At 41.9% G+C, this 27649-nt stretch overlaps 1 protein-coding gene across 2 annotated transcripts in view; it reads left to right on the plus strand.

The window, feature by feature from the left end:
* The window catches only part of LOC115172984 (sodium/calcium exchanger 3-like), a 176127-nt gene extending 152630 nt beyond the window's left edge, over window positions 1–23497 (plus strand). Inside the window, exons 5-8 of one of the 2 annotated variants that reach the window (XM_029730923.1) lie at window positions 11561–11660; window positions 14918–15003; window positions 15748–15934; window positions 22420–23497. In XM_029730923.1, the coding sequence (XP_029586783.1) occupies window positions 11561–11660; window positions 14918–15003; window positions 15748–15934; window positions 22420–22796 (750 nt within the window). In that variant the 3' untranslated portion in view covers window positions 22797–23497. The remainder of the gene's footprint in view (window positions 1–11560; window positions 11661–14917; window positions 15004–15747; window positions 15935–22419) is intronic. The other variant, XM_029730924.1, reaches the window with a different exon arrangement.
* The last annotated feature ends 4152 nt before the right edge of the window (window positions 23498–27649 follow it).

The following is a 27649-nucleotide window of genomic DNA, read 5'->3' on the forward strand; positions in this document are numbered from 1 at the left end:
TCTCTCCCTCTCTCCCCTCTCTCTCCTTTCCCCTCTCTCTCTCCCTCTCTCCCCTCTCTCCGCTCTCTCCCCACTCTCTCTCCCCACTCTCTCTCCTCTCTCCCCTCTCTCCCCACTCTCTCTCTCCTCTCCCTCTCTCTCCCCTCTATCCCTTCTCTCCCTTCTCTCCCCTGTCTCCCCTCTCTCCCCACTCTCTCTCTCCTCTCCCTCTCTCTCCCCTCTATCCCTTCTCTCCCTTCTCTCCCCTGTCTCCCCTCTCTTTCCCCTCTCTCTCTCTATTGTCGAGAACTTTTCTATAATTATTTGTGTTGTCTATCTTTTGTTTATCTTTGTCTCCATGTTTATCTTTGTCTCCATGTTTATCTTTGTCTCCATGTTTATCTTTGTCTCCATGTTTATCTTTGTCTCCATGTTTATCTTTGTCTCCATGTTTATCTTTGTCTCCATGTTTATCTACAGTATCAGTCAAAAGTTTGGACACACATACACATTCAAGGGTTTTTCTTTATTTTTACAATTTTTTTAACTGGCAATACATATTTCACCCCTTTCCATAACTAGATACTGTTCTCAGGCTAAATGGACCATAACAAGTCTGATGTTTAGAATTCAAGATCCAGGTTGTAACTGTATGTGTTTTATTCCCTTGGCTGTTTGCCTGTAAACCAATGCCTTAGATCTTAGAACATTTTGTCAAGATAAGATGTGTGTGATATTTTTATGTGATTTAATGAGAATGTTTTTTTTTTATGTCTTCACTATTATTCTACAATGTAGAAAATAAAGATTTTTTTTTAAACTTTTATTTAACTAGGCAAGTCAGTTAAGAAAAAATTCTTATTTTCAATGACGGCCTAGGAACAATGGGTTAACTGCCTTGTTCAGGGGCAGAGCGACAGATTTGTACCTTGTCAGCTCGGGGATTCGATCCAGCAACCTTTCAGTTACTAGTCCAACACTCTAACCACTAGGCTACGCTGCTGGTTACTAGTCCAACACACTAACAACTAGGCTACCTGCTGGTTACTAGTCCAACGCTCTAACCACTAGGCTACCTGCTGGTTACTGGCCCAACACTCTAACCACTAGGCTACGCTGCTGGCTACTAGTCCAACGCTCTAACCACTAGGCTACCTGCTGGTTACTAGTCCAACGCTCTAACCACTAGGCTACCTGCTGGTTACTAGTCCAACGCTCTAACCACTAGGCTACCTGCTGGTTACTGGCCCAACACTCAAACCACTAGGCTACCTGGTGGTTACTAGTCCAACGCTCTAACCACTAGGCTACCTGCTGGTTACTAGTCCAACACTCTAACCACTAGGCTACCTGCTGGTTACTAGTCCAACGCTCTAACCACTAGGCTACCTGCTGGTTACTAGTCCAACGCTCTAACCACTAGGCTACCCTGCTGCCCCTTGAATGAGTAGAATGAGTAGAACAGGGACATTGGGCAATAATAACATATTGGATTTTTAAAATATATATCTGGTCTCTCCGCGGCCTTAGGGGTCAGGGGTGGAATAGTGGAGAACAACCCAACTCGAGATGAGGAGGGCTTTTAGAGGGTGGAATAGTGGAGACCAAACCAACTCGGGATGAGGAGGGCTTTTAGAGGGTGGAATAGTGGAGACCAAACCAACTCGGGATGAGGAGGGCTTTTAGAGGGTGGAATAGTGGAGACCAAACCAACTCGGGATGAGGAGGGCTTTTAGAGGGTGGAATAGTGGAGAACAACCCAACTCGGGATGAGGAGGGCTTTTAGAGGGTGGAATAGTGGAGACCAAACCAACTCGGGATGAGGAGGGCTTTTAGAGGGTGGAATAGTGGAGACCAACCCAACTCGAGATGAGGAGGGCTTTTAGAGGGTGGAATAGTGGAGAACAACCCAACTCGAGATGAGGAGGGCTTTTAGAGGGTGGAATAGTGGAGACCAACCCAACTCGGGATGAGGAGGGCTTTTAGAGGGTGGAATAGTGGAGAACAACCCAACTCGGGATGAGGAGGGCTTTTAGAGGGTGGAATAGTGGAGACCAACCCAACTCGGGATGAGGAGGGCTTTTAGAGGGTGGAATAGTGGAGACCAACCCAACTCGGGATGAGGAGGGCTTCTTAGAGGGTGGAATAGTGGAGACCAACCCAACTCGAGATGAGGAGGGCTTTTAGAGGGTGGAATAGTGGAGACCAATTGGAGGTTTACTTAGAAGCAATGCAAATATCATGGCACAGCTATATAGACACTCAATCATCATGTTACTTTTTAATGGTACGTTTACAAACATATATTTTGATAAATAGAATTGAAAGTTGTGTCTCATTATGGTAATTGGTGAAATAAGTATAGCCAGTTATAATTGTAATGTCTTAGCAGATAATAAGAAAAGACGATCAGTATTTACCTGGCTAAAAGAGAAGGAATGTAATATCTATTGATAATATCTATCTATAATATCTATTGTTTACAGGAAACTCATTCAACAATTTTAGATGAAGTTCTGTGGAAAAAGGACTGGAGGGGGCGAGATATATTTCTCCCATGGGAAAAGAAATTCAAAAGGGGTGATGGTATTAATTAACAGTAATTTTGATCCAAATTGTCCAAACAGATCCTCAAGGTAGATGGATTATTTAAAATATGTTATTGGACAATAAACAGGTATGGCTTATTAACCTATACGGTCCGAATAATGATGATCCAAACTTCTTTGAAAATATATATAAGAATTTATCAACTCTACAAGCAACACTAGACTCTATTATTATGGTGGGAGATTTTAATGCGGTCTTAAATACCTCTATGGACCGGAAAGGAAATCACACTACAAACTATCACCCTCAGGCACTTAAGGAAATCATGAATGTCATGGACATATTGGAATTAGTGGATATATGGAGACTTAAATACCCTGACCTAGTGAGATATACATGGAGGAGGCTTAATCAAGCTAGTCGTCTTGACTACTTTCTTATGTCATTCTCTGTGGCACAAAAAGTTTAACTTCTATGGGGTACGTGGGACGCTATAATCCATATTTATGTACAAATACCTCCGTTTTGTTCGTGCGTCCAGATCACTTATCCAAAGGGATAACGCGCAAGCGCGGAACCAGAGACGAAAAGTCAAAATGTTCCATTACCGTACTTAGAAGCATGTCAAACGCTGTTTAAAATCAATCTTTATGGTATTTTTAACGTAAAATTGCGATAATATTCCAACCGGACAATAGCGTATTCATTCAAGGAGAAAAAGAAGGAACGGCGCACTCGCGGGATCGAGCATATCCAATCCCTTTGTTGCCAGGCAGACCTCTCAGTAACTGAGCTCCTATTATCTGCCCAGTGACAGGAGAATGCTCAAACCACTTCTGAAGGCTGTTGACAGCCAATGGAAGCCTTAGGAAGTGCAACATCACCCCACAGACACAGTAGTTTCGATAGAGAATCAAAAGAAGAACTACAATTCTCAGACTTTCCACTTCCTGCTTGGATTTTTCTCAGGTTTTTGCCTGCCATATGAGTTCTGTTATACTCACAGACACCATTCAAACAGTTTTAGAAACTTCAGAGTGTTTTCTATCCAAATCAACTAATAACATGCATATTCTAGTTTCTGGGCCAGAGTAGTAACCTGTTTAAATTGGGTACGTTTTTCATCCGGCCGTGAAAATACTGCCCCCTAGCCCAGACAGGTTAAAAAGTGTTGCTAGGGGACAGAATGCTTTTGGACCATCACATAATTGGCATATATATTACTCTTACGGGATTTCCAAGTGGGCGAGGATATTGGAAATTTAATCAAAGCCTACTAGATGATAAATTGTTTATAACTAGGACAGAAGAATTTATAACTGACTTTTTCAGACATAACATAGATACAGCAGATCCCCTTATTGTATGGGACACTTTTAAATGTGCTTTTAGAGGCCATGCAATTCGGTACTCATCTATAAAACAAAAGCAATTTAGGTCAATAGAATCCATATTAACAAAGGAAATTGAAGGACTAGCAGTACAGTTAGATAGCAATAAAAACTGTACCATAGAAGCACAGAATAAGTTAGAGGAAAAACAAAAAGAAATTAAGAAACTTTTTCAAGAAAGATCCAATGTAAAATATTATAAAAAATCACGTGAACTGGATGGAATATGGGGAAAAATGCACCAAATTCTTTTTCAATCTTAAACATAGAAATGTTACCAAAAAATATTTATTGACACTTGTTACAAATGATGGAGTCACGAATAATTTATTTTCATTTCAGTCTCCTCCAAGCTAATTGTATGGATTTTTTTCCTATTAATAATGTAAAATTAACATCTGTTCAGAAAGACTCATGTGAAGGCCAAATTACAGAGGAGGAACTTCTTGATGCAGTTAAAGACTTTAAGTCTGGGAAAACTCCAGGGCTGGATGGCATACCAGTGGAAGTATACCAAACTTGTTTTGATATACTCAAAGGACCATTATTAGCATGTTTTAACCACTCCTATATAAATGGTAGATTATCAGACACGCAACAAGGTCTGATTTAATTATTACTGAAACAGGATCCAAGTGGTATATATAAAGATCCATTTAAAAAATTACACTTCAGTGTTGTGATGCAAAAATTCTAGCTAAATACTTGCCGCATAGAATTAAAAAGGTATTGTCAAATTTTATTCATCCTAATCAGACAGGTTTTTTTACATGGACGATACATTGGAGATAATATAAGACAATTGTACTGGAAACAATAGAATACTTTGAAATATCGGAGACACCAGGCCTGGTTTTCATAGCTGATTTTGAATGTCTTTTGATAAAGTACGACTGGAGTTTAAAAATAAATTCCTAGAATATTTTAGTTTTGGAGAATCTCTTATATATGGGTTAAAGTTATGTATAGTAACCCTAGGTGTAAAATTGTAAATAATGGCTACATCTCAGAAAGTTTTAAACTGTCAAGAGGAGTAAAACAAGGTTGTCCTCTATCGGAATATCTATTTATTATTGCCATCGAAATGTTAGCTGTTAAAATTAGATTTAACAATAATATTAAGGGATTAGAAATCCGTGGCTTAAAAAACAAAGGTGTCATTGTACGCTGATGATTCATGTTTTCTTTTAAAAACACAATTAGAATCTCTCCATGACCTCATATAGGATCTAGATAATTTTGCTATCCTCTCTGGATTAAAACCAAATTATGATAAGTGTACCTTATTACGTATTGGATCACTAAAAAATTATACTTTTACATTACCGTGTAGTTTACCAATAAAATGGTCTGATGGAGATGTGGACATACTCGTTATACAAATCCCAAAAGAAATAAATGATCTCACTCCAATACATTTTTATCGAAAGTTAGCAAAAATAGATAAGATCTTGCTACCATGGAAAGGAAAATACTTGTCTATTTGTGGAAAAATCACCCTGATTAACTCTTTAGTCATATCACAGTTTACCTATTTGCTTATGGTTTTGCCTACACCTAGTGACCTGCTTTTTAAATTGGCAAGCCAGACTAAATTAAAAGGGCATATTTATATAACAAATACGAATTCGGAGGGCAGAAATGATTAAATATTAAAGCATTAGACCTCGCACTAAAGGCATCAGTCATACAAAAGTTATACTTAAATCCAAACTGGTTCTCTAGTAAATTGGTAGGAATGTCTCATCCTATGTTCAAGAATGGCCTTTTTCCCTTTATTCAGATTACAACTGCTCAATTTCGGTTATTTGAGAAGAAAAAAATTCTTCCAAAATATCGTTATTTTTTTAAACAAGCCTTAGAAAGTTCTTTGCAATTTCAGTTTAATCCACCAGAAAAGACAGAACAAATAAGACAGCAAATATTGTGGTTAAACTCAAATATATTAATTGATCAAAAAACAGATTTTTTAATAATTTTTTTCAAAAATGTATAATTTTTGTAAATGATATCATAAATAGGACTGGTGGAGTTATGTCACACATGCAGCTAACAAAGACATATGGAAATGTCTGCTCTACACAAAATTACAACCAACTAATTGCAGCATTACCACAAAAATGGAAGAGGCAAGTAGAAGGGGGAAAAAGTAAGGAAATTGTCTGTCGGCCCTGCATTAAAGACCATAAATGGTTAAAGAAAATTGTGATAAATAAAAATATATACCAATTTCATTTAAGGACCAAAAAATTGACAGCTGTGCCATATAAATTGCAAAATAGTTGGGAAGAGATTTTGGATGTACCGATTCCATGGCAGATGGTTTATGAATTGATACGCAAAACAACACCGAATTCAAAACTTCGAATTTTTCAATTTAAATTATTATAACAAAATTCTTTCAACCAATAGAATGTCATATGTATGGGGGATACAATCTTCCCAGCTCTGCAGATTTTGCTGTGAGGAGGCAGAGTCATTAGATCATTTATTTTGCTATTGTCCATATGTAGCTTGTTTTTGGTCACAGGTCCAGGAATGGCTGAAGAATTACAACATTTACCTAGAACTAACGCTGCAGATAGCAATATTGGGTGATTTGAAAAGTCATAGTCAATCGATCAATAATATAATAATTATTTTAGCAAAAATGTTTTTCTTTCATTTACAATCTGTGAAAGCTATGAGAATACAAAGGTTTAGAACTTTTGTGAAGCATCACAACACAGTTGAAAAATATATGGCAAATAGAAATCCAAAATGGATGGTGTTAAGAGATAGATGGGAAGGGTTGAATGGAGCTGAAGGGTGGGACTAATAACAAGATAAACAATGTAAAACATACGGGGTCTGTAAAATGTATCTAGGTTCAGAAATGTTGTGAAATAGCACAGTTACAAATAGAAATCAAACTGGATGGACATCAGAAATAGAGGAAGCACTAAAAACAAACAAAATATAACTATTGTGTCTGTAAAATGTGTATAATATATATAAACTGAAGGTAGAAGCCTAAGTGTTAATGTTTATTAGTTTACTCCAATTGGGGAGGGGTGTTAGGGTTTGCGAGGAATAATAAAGGTATATTCTAAAATAAAGTGTGTATATGTCACGGGTGTCGTAGGGTAAAGACCAAGACGCAGCGGGAAAATATATACTCATCTTCTTTTTATTTTGTGAAGAAGGAAAACACAATAAACGTATACAAAACACAAACGAACTGGACAGTCTTGTCAGGCACACAGCTAAACAAGCACAATCTCCCACAAAAACCCATGAAAAACAAACTCCTACTTATAGGACCCTCAATCAGAGGCAACAATGACCAGCTGCCTCCAATTGAAGGTCCAACCCCAATTAACTAAACATAGAAATACAATAGATTAGATAGAATATAGAAAAATACTAACATAGAACATAGACTAACAAGCCCCGGACCACATAAACAAAACACCCCTCTACCTAAATACATATCCCAAACCACATAAAACAAACACCCCCTGCCACGTCCTGACCAAACTATAATAACAAATAACCCCTATTACTGGTCAGGACGTGACAGTATATGTATGTATAAATGTATGTATATATATAAATATATTTACCCCAAATAATATATGGAGGGCTGGAAATGATGCAGACAATTACATTGATGGAAGCAACAATCTATCCTCAATATTAAAGCTGATCCCCCCCATAAGAAAATACTAATAATAACATATTGTACAGACACATTTGTACTGTAGTGAAGCCGTCTCTATAGTAATTCAAGGTCTCTTTCGTAATCATGTAAAACGTTAATTGCTATGGAAATGCTGTGATGTGTTTTTCTTTTGAAAATGAAATTTATTTTTGATGGAACTACAATATAACTATGATGGTGATACTACTATATCGATTACAATTATAATCATGAATATTAAGGCTATACTCACTTCATGTTATAGACATAGACACTCAACCATGCAAATTGGCTGGGTTATTATTTATTTGGACATCACACATTATAGTCTTACTCTTATACAGACATCGTACACACTCTCATTATATCACATCCAATACCATACACATCAACCTACTCAGATTTACTATACACATCATATCTTGACTCAATTTTCTAACATCTGTGGCATTGGCTCACAGGCAAACAGGCAAAGGAATAAAACACATACAGTTACAACCTGTTTCTAAATATCAGACATTTAAAATTCTCTAATTTTGACTAGAGATTGGCAGTAACTTTACAAGCACTAATTATGGTCCATTTCGACTGAGAATAGTATCTAGTTATGGTAAGGGGTGAAATATGTATAGCCAGTTATAATTGTAACGGTTTAGCAGATTATAAAAAAAGAAGATCGGTCTTTACGTGGCTAAAAGAAAAGGAATATAACATAGACTGTTTACAGGAAACTCACTCTACATCCTTAGATGAAGTTACGTGGAAAAAAGAATGGGGTGGTGAAATAATTTTCTGTCATGGACAAAGTAACTCAAAAGATGTGATGATATTATTTAAGACAAATTTCAATCTGAATGTGCAAATAGTCAGAAATGATTTGCTAGGAAGGTGAATCTTTTTTAACATGAAAGTGGATGAGAGAGAGAGTTTTGAATTTTGAGAGGAGTTAAACAAGGGTGTCCGCTGTCATCATATCTATTCGTTACGGCCATTGAAATGCTAGCTATTAAAATCAGATCCAATAACAAGATTAGAGGATAAGAAATCCAAGGCTTAAAAACAAAGGTGTCCATGTATGCCGATGACTCAAGTTTTATATTACGTCCGCAAGCTAGATCCCTGCAATGTCTCATTGAAGATCTAGATAACTTCTCTGTACTCTCTGGACCAAAACCTAATTATGATAAGTGTACAATATTACGTATTGGATCTTTAAAAAATACAACTTTTACATTACCCTGTAAAATATATTCTGACGGTGAAGTAGACATACTTGGTATTCCTTTCACAAAATATATAAATGAGCTCTCCACAATGAATTTCAATACTTGTAAAATTAACAAGATCCTGCAACCATGGAGAAGTAAATATCTGTTTATTTATGGTAAAATTGCCCTGATTAACTCCTTAGTCATATCTCAGTTTACTCACTTACTTATGGTGCTGCCTACTCCTGATGATTAGTTTTTAAAATCATATGAGCAAAAAATATTTTGCTTTATCTGGAATGCTACACCAGACAAGATAAAGCGTGCCTGTCTATATAATGAATATGAATTGGGTGGGCTGAGATGATTAAATATAAAAGCACCAAACCTTTCTCTAAAAGCTTCACTTGAACCATAAATAGTTCTCAAGTAGATTACTAAGAAAAGCTCATCCATTATTTAAAAATTGCTTTTTTGCCTTTGTGCAGATTGCCATGTCTCATTTTTGATTAATTGAAAATGAAACCTTTTTCAAAGTATCTCTCTTTTTCAAACAAGCATTGCAGAGCTGGCTACAATTTGTATTTCATCCCCCTAAAAAGATAGAACAAATATTACAACAAATATTATGGCTGAACTCAAATGTACCGGTTGATAAAATACCTGTATTTATGGAAAATATGTTTGAAAAGTGTATTTTGTTTTTAAATGATATTGCTCAATCCAAGATAACAACCAATTGATTACAGAATTACCCCGAAAATGAAGGAGGCAAGTGGCAGCGGAAGAAGGTAGGGAACTGGTCTGTCTGCCCAATATAAAAGATCAAAACTGGCGGAGGAATAAAAATAACATAAATAGGAAAGTATACCAGTTTCATTTGAGAACCAGGATGTTGACAGCTGTGCCATATACTGTTTGAAAATAGTTGCGAAGCGATTTTTTATGTACCAATTCCATGGTACAGGGTGTATGAGTTGATATATAAAACGATGCAAGACTTAAGACTGTTTTTCAGCTAAAATTATAGTACAGATTTCTTGCCACCAACAAAATGTTGAATATTCAAAGCTCTGCAGATTTCGACCCTAGAAATAGTATTGTTGGGAGATCTGGAGAGACCGGGTCAGTAAATTACTAATATACTAATACTCTTAGTAAAAAGTATTCAACTCGCAATCTGTGGATTCTATTCGATTAGATAAATTCAAATTGTATGTTAAACATCACAGTTTAAAGATATGGTGCGTAGAAATCCGAAGAGGGTGGCCAGCAGAGATAGGTGGGATGGGCTGAGGGAAGCTGAGGGTTGGGATTTGGAATAGGAGACAAGTGGGAGTGGAGTTGCTGGGCGGGGGATAGAATGACAGACAAAGTGAAAAAATAAAAGTCAAAAATTAAAGTAAAAATAAAACATAACAAAAAGTATGTTTGAATGACACTGAGGGGCAGTGTTTTTACAGCTAATGCCTGTTTGCCTGAGGCTGATTGTCACGGCTGTCGAAAGGATCGGACCAAAGTGCAGCGTGGTTGAAGTTCCACATTTTATTACATTTGTGAAACTTTGCAAAACATAAATAACTGAATTTACAAAACAACAAACCGTGACGCAGTGAGAAACAAACACTACTCAAAAGATAATCACCCACAAAAACAGGTGGGACAAACATCAACTTAAATATGACCTCCAATTAGAGACAACGACGACCAGCTGCCTCTAATTGGAGGTCATTCCAAACAAAAACCAACATAGAAATACAAAACTAGAAACTGAACATAGAAATACAAAACATAGACAAACACCCCCTGTCATGCCCTGACCTACTCTACCATAGAAAATAACCACTTACTATGGTCAGGACATGACACTGATGCCGTGCAGATGTTTGTGCACATGCTCTCATTCATATGGGGGCTCCCAAGTGACGCAGCGGTCTAAGGCACTGCATTTCAGTGCTAGAGGCGTCACTACAGACCCTGGTTCGATTTCAGGCTTTATCACAACCAGCCGTGATTAGGAGTCCCCATAGGGTGGCGCACAATTGGCCCAGCGTCGATCGGGTTTGACCGGGGTCTTTTGCATTGTTGTTTTCAGTTTTTTCCTTCGTTTTTCTCTTTTTTCTCTTTTGTTAATTTTGTTGGTTATTGGTTCATTTGGCAGAGTTTTGAGGTGTGGGGAATCATTTTATTTTCTGGAGGAGGGGGGCTTTGGGGGGGGTCTCGGATGGTTGAGAGGGAGCTCTTGGGAAACTGTGGGGGGGGGGGGGATCTTGGAGGGCTGGTGTCCTGGTGGTTGGGAGCTTGGGCCTGTGGCTGATAAGTCGCTAATTCGGGTTCCCGTTTTTGACCTTGTGGGAGATCTGTTGACGTGCCCTTCAGCAGGGCGTTGACCCTGGTTGTTTCTGTGGGTCGCTCTGGATGGGAGTTTGTTAGATGACTAATGTGATGTAGAGCGGCTTCACTGCAAGTAGATTGTATGTTTTATATATTCAAATATAAAAATAAAACAATTATTAAAAAATGTATTTGGGACATTGAGTCTGAGTGTCTTCTCTTTTTGTGTTTCTGACAGAATACTCTGTAGTAGGTCAAAGCTGTGTGCTGGAACACCTTGGTAGAGCAGGATGGGTAAAGGCCTTGTGGTGTCCTGCTCATGTGAATTTTCAGCTTCAGACTTGCCTACTCACTTAAAACATCGTTTTTTTGTGTGTTTAAAACTCTTGTCTTTCTATGTTGTGTGTTTCCCTCAGAACACGGTGGACAAGCTGATAAAGAAGACCAACCTGGCTCTGGTGGTGGGCACCAACTCCTGGAGACAACAGTTCATGGAGGCCATCACAGTCAGTGCAGGTAAACACCAGCTCCTGCACCGCACATTCCACACTCTAGGGGGCGCCATTTAGTGGTCAGATAACTCAAAGGAAGATGGTAAATACTAGTCTGGTTAATTAACAGAACTGTTTGTGCTAACATTCCAATATTTTGCCACGTATCATGTAAAGGTCTGGAATGTTAGCACAAACAGGGATCAGGCTAGGTAAATACAATGCAGTAACAAAAAAAACATGGATCTTTGATCGTTAATCGTTGATCGTCCAGTCATAACTGTTCGATTTTACATATCAGAAACTATTACCTGTGTTGTTTTTTGTTTAGCTTTGCGTTTGGCTTCATAAAGAGACAGACAGGTTGGATATGTTTTCTGTATACGGCCATCTTCCCACTCACAGCAAACATTGTTGTTTTGTCACCTTGTTAAAGTCTGAGTGACATTGAGTCTGACTATAGGTTCTTTGTTGTGTGAAGATCTACCAATCAGCCCTGTAGACGCTCCGAGACAGACTGTCTGAAACCATGTGACCCATTTCTGCTGTAGGTAGAGCTCCTTCAGCTTCTATGGAGGAACATGAAGTGATACTCTGGCTGTTTCTCAATGCTTCTTTCCTCGCCTCCTTCTCAAAACACATTGGAGGAAAACATCTCATTTTGAGAAGGAGGCGAGGAAAGAGGATATGAGGAATCAAATCAAGGAAAGATTAATTGAGAAAGATGCCCAGTTTCCTCCTTCAACTGTACTGTACTGTACTGTATGTACTGTACTGTACTGTCTTGTACTGTATGTACTGTACTGTACTGTACTGTACTGTACACACACACACACACACACACACACACACACACACACACACACACACACACACACACACACAATCCTCTCTACATCTCTGTAACTTCTCTATCTCCACACAGTAAACACCTGGAAGGCCGTCACTCAGTTCATTAATCTGGAAGGCCCTCACTCTGTTCATTAATCTGGAAGGCCCTCACTCTGGTCAATAAACTGGAAGGCCCTCACTCTGGTCAATAAACTGGAAGGCCCTCACTCTGCTCAGTAAACTGGAAGGCCCTCACTCTGGTCAATAAACTGGAAGGCCCTCACTCTGGTCAGTAAACTGGAAGGCCCTCACTCTGCTCAGTAAACACCTGGAAGGCCCTCACTCTGGTCAGTAAACTGGAAGGCCCTCACTCTGCTCAGTAATCTGGAAGGCCCTCACTCTGCTCAGTAATCTGGAAGGCCCTCACTCTGCTCAGTAATCTGGAAGGCCCTCACTCTGCTCAGTAAACACCTGGAAGGCCCTCACTCTGCTCAGTAAACACCTGGAAGGCCCTCACTCTGCTCAGTAAACTGGAAGGCCCTCACTCTGCTCAGTAAACTGGAAGGCCCTCACTCTGCTCAGTAATCTGGAAGGCCCTCACTCTGCTCAGTAACCTGGAAGGCCCTCACTCTGCTCAGTAATCTGGAAGGCCCTCACTCTGCTCAGTAACCTGGAAGGCCCTCACTCTGGTCAGTAAACTGGAAGGCCCTCACTCTGGTCAGTAAACTGGAAGGCCCTCACTCTGCTCAGTAAACTGGAAGGCCCTCACTCTGGTCAGTAAACTGGAAGGCCCTCACTCTGCTCAGTAAACTAGAAGGCCCTCACTCTGCTCAGTAAACTGGAAGGCCCTCACTCTGCTCAGTAAACTGAGCAGAGTGAGGGCCTACTGAGGGCCCCTAATGGCCTACTGAGGGCCCCTAATGGTCTGATGAGGGCCCCTAATGGCCTACTGAGGGCCCCTAATGGCCTGATGAGGGCCCCTAATGGTCTGATGAGGGCCCCTAATGGCCTGATGAGGGCCCCTAATGGCCTACTGAGGGCCCCTAATGGCCTGATGAGGGCCCCTAATGGTCTGATGAGGGCCCCTAATGGTCTGATGAGGGCCCCTAATGGTCTACTGAGGGCCCCTAATGGTCTACTGATGGCCCCTAATGGCCTACTGAGGGCCCCTAATGGCCTACTGAGGGCCCCTAATGGTCTGATGAGGGCCCCTAATGGTCTGATGAGGGCCCCTAATGGTCTGATTAGGGCCCCCAATGACCTGTTCTGTTATTTTCAGAGTAAAAACCACTTCCAATTAGGTTAGTGAATGTACTTCTGCTGAGGGCCCCTAATGGCCTGCTGAGGGCCCCCAATGGCCTGCTGAGGGCCCCCAATGGACTGCTGAGGGCCCCCAATGGCCTTGTGAATGTATAGAGTTGGACTGTACAAGGTTTTAGCTTTGTTACATATAACAAGATCACTTCATTGAGATGTTCAGTAGTAGTGTGTGTTGTCGTTCCTCTTGCTGTCCCATCCTAATAGTTCAGTGTGAGGGTATGTGAGTCTTCTTAGAGTGGATTAAACACACTGGGAACCAGGATGTCACAATGGAATCCAACCATCAGCTCTTATGAAATATTACTCAGTTAAAAATGATTGTCTTCCTTCCCCTTAATGTCATCCCTTCTTGCTCTATTCATCTACTCTATCACTCTACCAACTACTGTTTCCACTCTTCCTCTACTCGCCCTCCTGTTCCTGTTGTTCTCTCTCCTCTCCTCCACTCCTCCCTTTACTGTCCCTACCTGTTACTCCTCCTCCTCTTCATCCCTCCCTCCCTCCCTCCATCTCTCCTCTCCTCCGCTCCTCCCTCCCTCCCTCATCTCTCCTCTCCTCCCTCCTCCCTTTACTGTCCCTACCTGTTACTCCTCCCTCCCCCTCCTCCCTCCCTCCCTCCCTCCATCTCTCCTCTCCTCCGCTCCTCCCTCCCTCATCTCTCCTCTCCTCCCTCCTCCCTTTACTGTCCCTACCTGTTACTCCTCCTCCTCTTCATCCCTCCTCCCTCCCTCCATCTCTCCTTTCCTCCGCTTCTCCCTCCCTCCCTCCCTCCATCTCTCCTCTCCTCCACTCCTCCCTCCCTCCCTCCATCTCTCCTCTCCTCCACTCCTCCCTCCCTCCCTCATCTCTCCTCTCCTCCACTCCTCCCTCCCTCCCTCATCTCTCCGCTCCTCCGCTCCTCCCTCCCTCCCTCATCTCTCCGCTCCTCCGCTTCTCCCTCCCTCCCTCCATCTCTCCTCTCCTCCACTCCTCCCTCCCTCCCTCCATCTCTCCTCTCCTCCACTCCTCCCTCCCTCCTCCCTCAATCTTTCCGCTCCTCTCTTCCACTCCTCCCTCCCCCTCCTCCCTCCCTCCATTCTCCTCTCCTCCCTCCATTTTCCTCTCCCCCCTTCCTCCCTCCCTTGTCCCCAGGAGACGAGGATGAGGAAGACTCCGGTGAAGAGCGTCTCCCGTCTTGTTTTGACTACGTCATGCACTTCCTCACCGTCTTCTGGAAGGTCAGTAGAGTTGGTGGTCCTCTGTAGCTCAGATGGTAGAGCATGGTTCTTGCGACGCCGAGGGTCGTGGGTTCGGTTCCCGCGACCACCTTTATGTAAAATGCACACTGTAAGTCCCTTCAGATAAAGACGTCTGCTAAATGGCATATATTGTTATTAGTAACGCTTTAGTGCCATTGCTCATAACTATTAATAACTGTTAACGATGGCTACTGACAAATGTTACGATGTGTTATGTAGCTGTTATAAGGGCTCTATGAATGCATTCATAAGGACACCTATAGTAAAGTGTTAAATTATTATTATTTATATTATTATTATTATTAATACTACTCATTTTATTCATATTATTCATATTATTATCATTCATATTATTATTCATATTATTCATATTATTATTCATATTATTTATATTATTATTATTATTCGTATTATTCATATTATTATTATTATTATTCATATTATTATTATTCATATTATTATCATTCATATTATTATTCATATTATTATTCATATTATTATTATTACTATTATCATTCATATTATTATTATTATTATTCATATTATTATTCATATTATTATTATTCATATTATTATTATTATTCATATTATTATTATTCATATTATTATTCATATTGTTATTATTCATATTATTATTCATATTATTATTCATATTATTATTATTATTCATATTATTATTCATATTATTATTCATATTGTTATTATTCATATTATTCATATTAGGTGCTGTTCGCCTGTGTTCCTCCCACGGATTACCTGAACGGCTGGGCCTGCTTCTTCATCTCCATCATCATCATCGGCATGCTGACCGCAGTGATAGGAGATCTGGCCTCTCACTTCGGCTGCACCATCGGGTTGAAGGACTCCGTCACTGCCGTGGTGTTCGTGGCACTGGGTACGTCTGTCCCTGGTGAGTACACTAATGGATAGCAGCATGGGTGTGTGGGGGGAGGCTGTGGGTGTATTTTTGATGTTTTATTTTATTTAACCTTTATTTAACTAGGCAAATCAGTTAAAGAACAAATTCTTATTTACAATGACGGCCTACCAAAACGCAAAAGGCCTCCTGCGGGGACGGGGGCCTGGGATTAAAAATAAATAATGAATACAATATAAAAATAGGACAAAACACACATCACAACAAGAGAGACAACACAACACTACATAAAGAGAGACCTAACACAACACTACATAAAGAGAGACCTAACACAACACTACATAAAGAGAGACAACACAACACTACATAAAGAGAGACACCACAACACTACATAAAGAGAGACCTAACACAACACTACATAAAGAGAGACACCACAACACTACATAAAGAGAGACCTAACACAACACTACATAAAGAGAGACCTAACACAACACTACATAAAGAGAGACCTAACACAACACTACATAAAGAGAGACCTAACACAACACTACATAAAGAGAGACCTAACACAACACTACATAAAGAGAGACCTAACACAACACTACATAAAGAGAGACTCCACAACACTACATAAAGAGAGACCTAACACAACACTACATAAAGAGAGACAACACAACACTACATAAAGAGAGACCTAACACAACACTACATAAAGAGAGACAACACAACACTACATAAAGAGAGACCTAAGGCAACACTACATAAAGAGAGACCTAACACAACACTACATAAAGAGAGACCTAACACAACACTACATAAAGAGAGACCTAACACAACACTACATAAAGAGAGACTCCACAACACTACATAAAGAGAGACCTAACACAACACTACATAAAGAGAGACCTAACACAACACTACATAAAGAGAGACAACACAACACTACATAAAGAGAGACCTAACACAACACTACATAAAGAGAGACCTAACACAACACTACATAAAGAGAGACCTAAGGCAACAACACATGACAACATAGCATGGTAGCAACACAACATAGCAACACAACATGGTAGCAGCACAACATTTTTACATTTTAGTCATTTAGCAGACGCTCTTATCCAGAGCGACTTACAGTAGTGAATACATACATTTCATTTTGATGCATTTTAAAAAACTTTTTTTTTGCACTGTTCCCCCGTGGGAATCGAACCCACAACCCTGGCGTTGCACACACCATGCTGGCGTTGCAAACACCATGCTCTACCAATTGAGCCACAGGGAAGGTGCACAAAACATGGTACAAACATTATTGGGCACAGACAACAGTACAAAGGGCAAGAAGGTAGAGACAACAATACATCACACAAAGCAGCCACAACTGTCAGTAAAGTGTCCATGATGGAGTCTTTCAATGAAGAGATTGAGATAAAACTGTCCAATTTGAGTGTTTGTTGCAGCTCGTTCCAGTCGCTAGCTGCAGCGAACTGAAAAGAGCAGCGACCCAGGGATGTGTGTGCTTTGGGGACTTCTTTAACAGAATGTGACTGTCAGAACGAGTGTTGTATGTGGAGGATGAGGACTGCAGTAGATATCTCAGATAAGGGGAGTGAGGCCTAAGAGGGTTTTATAAATAAGCAACGGGTATACAGAGATGACCAGTTTACAGAGGAGTATAGAGTGCAGTAATGTGTCTTATAAGGAGCATTGGTGGCAAATCTGATGGCCGAATGGTAAAGAACATCTAGCTGCTCGAGAGCACTCTTACCTGCCGATCTATAAATTATGTTTCCGTAATGTTTCTGTAATCTAGCAAGGGTAGGATGGTCATCTGAATCAGGGTTAGTTTGGCAGCTGGGGTGAAAGAGGAGCGATTACGATAGAGGAAACCAAGTCTAGATTTGACTTTAGCCTGCAGCTTTAATATGTGCTGAGAGAAGGACAGTGTACCGTCTAGCCATACTCCCAAGTACTTGTATGAGGTGACTACCTCAACCTCTAAACCCTCAGAGGTAGTAATCACACCTGTGGGGAGAGGGGCATTCTTCTTACCAAACCACATGAACTCTGTTTTGGAGGTGTTCAGAACAAGGTTAAGGGTAGCGAAAGCTTGTTGGACACTGTGGTCGTAGGGGGTGTGGGCATAGGAGGTGTGGGGGTAGGGGGTGTGGGCGTGGGGGTAGGGGTGTGGTCGTAGGGGGTGTAGGGGGCGTGGGTGTAAAGTCATATAACAATTAAAACGTCTTTCTTTTCACTGCTACCTTTGAAATTATTTGAAATTATTCAGTCATAAAATATAAATCACAAGACACATTATTTTAGTATAATGCACGATTGCGCCGATAGAGATGGCAGCTGTTTTTTGAAATACATTGTTAGCCCAGAAAACATTGTGTTATTACATACAGCTGGGAAGAACTATTGGATATCAGAGAGACGTGAACTTACCAGCACAACCAGCACTACGACCAGGAATACGACCAGGAATACGACTTTCCCAAAGCAGATCCTTTGTCTGCACCTCCCAGGGCATTTGAACTGATTCCAGAGGCCGACCCAAAACAACGGAGGAGGAGAGGGTGCCGGAGCAGTATTCTAGTGAGGCTTCGGATGCGCGCACACCACCCACCGTTTCCGAGTATATTACTCGCTAATGTCCAATCCCTAGTTAACGAAGTCGACGAAATTAGGGCAAGAGTTGCTTTCCAAAGAGATATCCAGGATTGTAACATACTCTGTTTCACGGAGACATGGCTAGCTGAGGACATGCTGTCGGGGTCCGTACAGCCAACGGGATTTTCAGTGCATCGCCGCCGACAGGAACAAACATTTCTCTGGTAAGAAGAAGGGCGTGGTGTATGTTTCATGATTAACAACTCATGGTGTAATTGTAACAACATACAAGAACAAGTCCTTTCGTTCACCTGACCTAGAATGCCTCACAATCAAATGCCGTCTGTATTATCTCCCAAGATATCTCTCCTCGGTTATCATCACAGCCGTGTATATCTCCCCGCAAGCGGATACCAAGCCGGACATCAAGGAACTTCACTGGGCTTTATGCAAACTGGAAACCATATATCCTGAGGCTGCATTTATTGTAGCTTGGGATTTTAACAAGGCTAATCTGAGAACAAGGCTACCTAAATTCTATCAGTATATCGATTGCAGTACACGAGTGAGTAACACACTCGACCACTGCTACTCTAACTTCTGCGATGCATACAAGCCCCCCCCCCCCTCCTTTTGGCAAATCTGACCATGACTCCATCTTCTTGCTACCCTCCTATAGGCAGAAACTAAAACAGGAAGCGCCCGTACTTAGGTCTATCCAACGCTGGTCTGACCAATCGGATTCCACGCTTCAATATTGCTTTGATCACGTGGACTGGAATATGTTCCGGGAAGCCTCAAACAATAACATTGACGTATACGCTGACTCGGTGAACGAGTTTATAAGGAAGTGTATAGGAGATGTTGTACCCACTGTGACTATTAAAACCTTCCCTAACCAGAAACTGTGGATTGATGGCAGCATTCGCGCAAAACTGAAAGCATGTACCACCACATTTAATCATGGCAAGGCAACTGGAAACATGACCGAATACATACAGTGTAGTTATTCCCTCCGTAAGGCAATCAAACAAGCAAAGCATCAGTATAGAGACAAAGTGGAGTCGCAATTCAACAGCTCAAACACGAGATGTATGTGGCAGGCTCTACAGAAAATCATGGATTACAAAAAGAAAACCAGCCCCATCGCGGACATCAACGTCTTGCTCCCAGACAAATTAAACAACTTCTTTGCGCACTTTGAGGACAATACAGTGCCATTGACAGGGTCCGCTGCCAAAACCTGTGGGCTCTCCTTCTCCGTTGCCAATGTGAGTAAAACATTTAAACGTGTTAGCCCTCGCAAGGCTGCCGGCCCAGACGGCATCCCTAGCCGCGTCCTTGGAGCATGCGCATGCAACTGAGCTAAACGACTATCGCCCCGTAGCACTCACTTCTATCATCATGAAGGGCTTTGAGAGACTAGTCAAGGATCATATCACCCCAATAGGTCCACAGACGATGCAATCGCCATCACACTGCACACTGCGCACTGCCTTATCCCACTGCCCCACTGCCCTAGTACCCTCTAAACTCATCATTAAGCTTGAGACCCTGGGTCTCGACCCCGCCCTGTGCAACTGGGTCCTGGACTTCCTGACAGGCCACCCCCAGGTGGTGAAGGTAGGAAACAACATCTCTGATCCTCAACACCGGGGCCCCACAAGGGTGCGTTCTCAGACCTCTCCTGCACTTCCTGTTCACCCACAGCTGCGTGGCCATGCACACCTCCAACTCAATCATCAAGTTTGCAGACGACACTACAGTCGTAGGCCTGATTACCAACAATGACGAGACAGCCTACAGGGAGGAGGTGAGGGCCCTCGGAGTGTGGTGTCAGGAAAACAACCTCTCACTCAACGTCAACAAAACAAAGTAGAAGATTGTGGACTTCAGGGAACAGCAAAGGGAGCACCCCTCTATCCACATTGAAGGGACAGCAGTGGAGAAGGTGGAAAGTTCCTCGCTGTACATATCACCGACAAACTGAAATGGTCCACGCAACAGCGCCTCTTCAACCTCAGGAGGCTGAAAAAAATGTGGCTTGTCACCGAAAACCCTCACTAACTTTTACAGGTGCACAACTGAGAGCATCCTGTCGGGCTGTATCACCGCCTGGTACGGCAACTTCACCGCCCATAACCGCAGGGCTCTCCAGAAGGTGGTGCAGTCTGCACAACGCATCACCAGGGGCAAACTACCTGCCCTCCAGGACACCTACAACACCTGATGTCACAGGAAGGCAAAAAAGATAATCAAGGACAACAACCACCCGAGCCACTACCTGTTCACCCCGCTTCCATCCAGAAGGCGAGGTCAGTGCAGGTGTGCATCAGAAAGCTGGGACAGAGAGACTGAAAAACAGCTTCTATCTCAAGGCCATCAAATTGTTAACCTCTTTGGGCTAGGGGGCAGTATTTTGACGTCTGGATGACAAGCGTGCCCAAAGTAAACTCCTTGTTACTCAGGCCCAGAAGCTAGGATATGCATATAATTGGTAGATTTGAATAGAAAACACTCTAATGTTTCTAAACTGTTTAAATAATGTCTGTGAGTATAACAGAACTGATATGGCAGGCGAAAACCCGAGGACAATCCAGATTTTATTTTTGTAGTTTTTCTAAGTGGCTCCCATTTTGGCTGTAGTTTGTTACGCGTTCAGGTGAATGCGCGTACTTTGTTGTTTATCTCCGGTAATGACAATAACGATTCTCCGTCTTAAATTTGATTGTTTATTTACGTATTAGGGTACCTCAGGTTTGATTATAAACGTTGTTTGACTTGTTTGGAGAAGTTTATTGGTAACGTTTGGGGTTCATTTTATATGCATTTTGAAGAAGGGAAACCGGTGGATTATTGAATGAAGCGCGCTAAACTGAGGTTTTGGGGATATAAAGAAGGACTTTATCAAAACAAAATGACCATTTGTGATGTAAATGGGACCTTTTGGAGTGCCAACAGAAGAAGATCTTCAAAGGTAAGTGATTTATTTTATCGCTATTTCTGACTTTCGTGGCGCATCTGCCTGGTTGGAAAATGTTTTTAATGCTTTTATATGATGGGGTGCTGTCCTCAGATAATCGCATGGTGTGCTTTCACCGTAAAGCCTTTTTGAAATCTGACACAACGGCTGGATTAACAATAAGTTAAGCTTTTAATCGATGTAAGACACTTGTATTTTAATGAATGTTAAATATTACTATTTCTGTAATTTGAATCTCGCGCTCCCAATGATCCGCAAAAAGTTAAACAGCCATCACTAGCACAGAGAGGCTGCTGCCTACCTACAGACTTGAAATCATTGGCCACTTTAATAAATGGAACACTAGTCACTTCAGTCACTTCAGTAATGCCACTTTAAGAATGTTTACATATCTCGCATTACTCATCTCATATGTATATACTGTATACTGTATCCTTCACTATCTATTCTTTACTATCTACTGCATCTTAGCCACTCTGTCACTGCTCATCCATATATTTTATATTTATATATTCTCATCCCATTCCTTTACTAGATTGTGTATATTAGGTTTTGTTGTGTAATTGTTAGATATTACCTGTTAGATACTGCTGCACTGTCGGATCTAGAAGCATTTCACTACACTCACAATACCATCTGCAAACCATGTGTGTGTGACCAATACAATTTGATTTGATTTTGCACCTTTCTCTCTCTCTCTCTCTCTTTCTCTCTCTCTCTCTCTCTCTTTCTCTCTCTCTCTCTCTCTCCCTTTTACTCTATTTCTTTATGTCTCTCTCTCCATCTCCCTCTTTCCTTCTTTCTCTCTCTCTCTCTCTCTCCCTCTCTCTCTCCCTCCCTCTCTCTATCCCTCCCTCCCTCCCTCTCTCTCTCTCTCTCTCTCTCTCTCTCTATCTCTCTCTCTCTCTCTCTCTCTCTCCAGACACATTTGCCAGTAAGGTAGCGGCGGTGCAGGACACATATGCAGATGCCTCCATCGGTAACGTGACGGGCAGCAACGCGGTCAACGTGTTCCTGGGCATCGGGGTGGCGTGGTCGATAGCCGCCATCTACTGGCACATGCAGGGCAAGCAGTTTGTGGTGGAGGCCGGCTCCCTGGCCTTCTCCGTCACCCTCTACACCATCTTCGCCTTCCTTGGGGTCTCCGTGCTGCTATACCGCCGCCGGGCCCACATCGGGGGGGAGCTGGGCGGGCCGCGCGGCCACAGACTGGCCACCTCAGCCTTCTTCTTCAGTCTCTGGTTCCTCTACATCTTCTTCTCCAGCATGGAGGCCTACTGTCATATAGAGGGCTTCTAGAACCTCCTGGAACACTTCTGTAACACTTCTAGAACACTTCTGGAACACTTCTAGAACACTTCTGGAACACTTCTAGAACACTTCTGAGACACTTATAGAATACTTCTGGGACACTTCTAGAATACTTCTGGGACACTTCTAGAATACTTCTGGGACACTTCTAGAGCCTCCTTACAGGAGGTTCAAAGATAAATGTAATGGAGAGTAAAAGTAGGATTCTCAGTGTGGAATGATGTAATGATAGAATTATATTTTGTTGGTATGGAGGGATGAGAGGAGGAGAACAATATGAGGTAAAGGGAGTTGGTGGTGGCCCCCTCTCCCCCACCCCTCCACCCTCCCTCAACCCCACTCTAAGGACCCACAGACATAATCAGTCCATCTCCTCTGAAGGAGATGTCTGTTAAGGCAGGGAGAGCCGGTCTGCTACCCACATGGGTGTGCTTACAGCTGGGGTTGGGGTACCTCCATACAGGGGTAAGAACACCAGAGGGTGTCTCATCTGGTCTCATTTGGTCTGGTCTCATCTGGTCTGGTCTGGTCTGTATTCCACTAGAAGAGACAATAAGCTGGTGAGATCTGAGCTATCAGAAGAAGTCTATATTTTTCTCAACACCTTGATGAGAACAACTTTTTCTAAACTAAGTATTTTGGGGGAAAAAACCAAAACACATTTTTTTGTTTTTGTTTTTTGTTTTTTTTACAAAAAAAAGAGGAAATCAAAGATACTATTTTCAGATCTTACATTATGGAGAACAAAAAAATGTTATATAACTAATGGAAAATATATTGTTGATAATGAGTGACAATTGAATGGACTCATAGTATTTAGTAGTATTTTATTGGCTTAGTTTCTTATTAAGGAACGAACGCAGCAGCAGAGTTGTCAGAGGCAAGAGGAGGAACAACAGAGAACAAGCTAAGTACAGACGGATCAACTATCAAACTAAAGACAGGAGGAGGAGGAGGAGGAGGAGGAGGAGGAGGAGGAGGAGTGGAAGAAGGTGAGGAAGACATAGAAGGATAACATTATCAAAGTGCCCTGAACATTTCTTCAGTACATCTGTCTATATATAACGTATTTCCATATATTCTGTATATTTTGACTATTTGTTTCAATGTGGTCACATTCAGCTCCTTCAGTCCTACAGGGACTACTGTGGCTTGGTATGGGGGGGGGGGGTCGTATACTGGGAAAAGGATATCAGTGTCGCAAATGGTACCCTATTCACTATATAGTGCACTACTTTTGACCAGGGCCCATACGGTTCTGGCTCTGCACTTTATAGGGAATAGGGTGCCATTTTAGATGCTCTCCAATGTCTTATTCATGTTTTCTAAAGATCTATTATATCTCCCTAAAACATTTAAGAAATTGCATTGTTATTTTTATTTGTTATTACTATGAATAATATCTTGGTCTTACAAAGTTTTCAAAAATCCCCCCAAAAATTGTGTTTCTGCAGAGAACTGTAACAGATTGATAATTTACAGGTATTTTTCTACTGGTCTTCCATGATGCACTTTGCTAATATACATCTATTTATTGAGACTTCTGCTGTTAAAAAAATAATAATATGCTACAAAATTCCAATATTGAACTGTAAGACTAGGAACACCTGTCATCCTCTGTAGTTCACTACCTGCATGGTCTGAGAGGGTTGAGATGAGATGGCCTCATTGACAAGCTTTTCATTACATTCACGTGACACTTAATCAGAGTAAATATACGCTATCATTTGTTACATATTCAAAGGGATATATGCGTTAAATAGAATGCCCGCTGGTATGGATGGGGGTTAGAGAGCAGCCGGTACAGGAATGTGTTTGGGTGTAATCATGTATTGAAGGCTGGTATGTTTAGTGTGCCTGGTAACTCACAATCTACATCCCACTGGCTCAGAGAGAGACAGAGAGAGACAGAGAGAGACAGAGAGAGACAGAGAGACAGAGAGACAGAGAGAGAGCAGAGAGAGCAGAGAGAGAGAGAGAGAGAGAGAGAGAGAACTGAGACAGAGAGAGAGAGAGAGAACTGAGACAGAGAGAGAACTGAGAGAGAGAGAACTGAGAGAGAGAGAACTGAGAGAGAGAGAACTGAGAGAGAGAGAACTGAGAGAGAGAGAACTGAGAGAGAGAGAACTAGAGAGAGAGAGAGAGAGAGAGAACAGAGAGAGAGAGCGCGCAGAGAGAGAGAGAGAGAGCGCGCAGAGAGAGAGAGAGAGAGAGAGCTGAGAGAGAGCTGAGACAGAGCCAGAGAAAGAGCCAGAGAGAGAGAGAGAGAGCCAGAGAGAGAGCTGTATGGGGCACTGGAGATGTGTGTAGTGGCTTGTACTGTAACACAACTGGTGATTTGGTTTTATGACATTAAAAACTCATGTATACTGATTTCAAGCTCTCAACAATCAGATGTTGTTTTCTTTATATATGTATAGATCTATAAATATACCATATATACTGTAGTCTATTATATAAGTCAGTCATTGTTGGTCATTTTAAATCCGTGTAGAGAAGCTAAAGAGCAGAGAGGTACAACTGCAGTACCAGGAGTGTATCCACTACAAAAACAAAAACTGGGAGGGACCTACCTGAATTTGTCCAATAGAGACTCTCGTTTACATTACAAAACGTTTTTCATTTGCTACGGACTGCAACTAATAGAGATCGTCAGCTTGTAGTCCTAAAAAATAACTGAAACGAGTTACCTCTGGTTCGTTCGGCCGATCCTATTGGGAAAATTAATGGGGAAAGAATATGGTTTTGTAATAAACGTTCAAAAATAATGTCTGAGGTTAACACAGGTTTAGTTCTGTAATATAATATCAGTCAGTTAACATGACTGAATTATGAGGGCTCTATGTGCCTTATAGGCTTTTTCTGAGGACATACTGTAATTGCTTCAAAATTCAAATAATTGCTTCAAAATTCACACAAAGTGACATTAGCTGATAAAGATTATCAAAACATATCAGATCTTCTAAGCCGGTGTTCACCTCAGACCTTATTTTCTGCATTTGTCCTAAAATCCCATTAATTTCCCCAATAGGGTTTGGCCAACAAGACATGGAGGAGGCTGGTGGCTCTCTATGAAAACACCCCAGTAACACGATGAGGTCATCAGAGGGCGACCAGGAAGTTGCAGTGATACTCTGGTACCACCAGGGGATGTCAATCTCAACCTCCAGCCCCTGTGATGTGGTTGTCTCTTCCCTTCGCTTGGTCTGCTCTGGTTTGGTTTGGACTGCTCTGGTTAGGACTGCTTTGGTTTGGACTGTTCTGGTTTGGTCTGGTTTGGTTTGGTCTGCTCTGGTTTGGTTTGGTCTGCTCAGGTTTGGACTGCTCAGGTTTGGACTGCTCTGGTTTGGTTTGGACTGCTCTGGTTTGGACTGCTCTGGTTTGGTTTGGACTGCTCTGGTTTGGACTGCTCTGGTTTGGACTGCTCTGGTTTGGACTGCTCTGGTTTGGTTTGGTCTGGTTTGGTTTGGTCTGGTTTGGACTCTTCTGGTTTGGTTTGGTCTGGTTTGGACTGCTCTGGTTTGGACTGCTCTGGTTTGGACTGCTCTGGTTTGGTTTGGTCTGGTTTGGACTCTTCTGGTTTGGTTTGGTCTGGTTTGGTCTGCTCTGGTTTGGTTTGGATTGGACTGCTCTGGTTTGGTCTGCTCTGGTTTGGTTTGGACTGCTCTGGTTTGGACTGCTCAGGTTTGGTTTGGACTGCTCTGGTTTGGACTGCTCAGGTTTGGTTTAGACTGCTCTGGTTTGGACTGCTCAGGTTTGGTCTGCTCTGGTTTGGACTGCTCTGGTTTGGTTTGGACTGCTCTGGTTTGGTCTGCTCTGGTTTGGACTGCTCTGGTTTGGTCTGCTCTGGTTTGGACTGCTCTGGTTTGGTCTGATCTGGTTTGGTTTGGACTGCTCTGGTTTGGACTGCTCTGGTTTGGTCTGCTCTGGTTTGAACTGCTCTGGTATGGTCTTCTCTGGTTTGGACTGCTCTGGTTTGGTCTTCTCTGGTTTGGACTGCTCTGGTTTGGACTGCTCTGGTTTGGACTGCTCTGGTTTGGTCTTCTCTGGTCTAGACTGCTCTGGTTTGGACTGCTCTGGTTTGGACTGCTCTGGTTTGGTCTGCTCTGGTTTGGTCTGCTCTGGTTTGGAATGCTCTGGTTTGGACTGCTCTCATTGGGACTGCTCTGGTTTGGTCTGCATTAGTTTGGACTGCTCTGGTTTGGTCTGCTCTGGTTTGGTCTGCTCTGCTTTGGTTTGGACTGCTCTGGTTTGGTTTGGACTGCTCTGGTTTGGTTTTCTCTGGTTTGGTCTTCTCTGGTTTGGACAGCTCTGGTTTGGACTGCTCTGGTTTGGTCTTCTCTGGTTTGGTTTGGATTGCTATGGTTTGGACTGCTCTGGTTTGGACTGCTCTGGTTTGGACTGCTCTGGCTTGGTCTTCTCTGGTTTGGAACACTCTGGTTTGGACTGCTCTGATTCGGACTGCTCTGGTTTGGTCTGCATTAGTTTGGACTGCTCTGGTTTGGTTTGGTCTGGTTTAGTCTGCTCTGGTTAGGACTGCTTTGGTTTGGACTGTTCTGGTTTGGTCTGGTTTGGTTTGGTCTGCTCTGGTTTGGTTTGGTTTGGTCTGCTCAGGTTTGGACTGCTCTGGTTTGGACTGCTCTGGTTTGGACTGCTCTGGTTTGGACTGCTCTGGTTTGGTTTGGACTGCTCTCGTTTAGACTGCTCTGGTTTGGACTGCTCTCGTTTAGACTGCTCTGGTTTGGACTGCTCTGGTTTGGTTTGGTCTGGTTTGGACTGTTCTGGCTTGGTTTGGTCTGTTGTGGTCTGCTCTGGTTTGGTTTGGATTGGACTACTCTGGT

This window comes from Salmo trutta, chromosome 33, assembly GCF_901001165.1.
Source record: "Salmo trutta chromosome 33, fSalTru1.1, whole genome shotgun sequence".
Taxonomy (NCBI): domain Eukaryota; kingdom Metazoa; phylum Chordata; class Actinopteri; order Salmoniformes; family Salmonidae; genus Salmo; species Salmo trutta.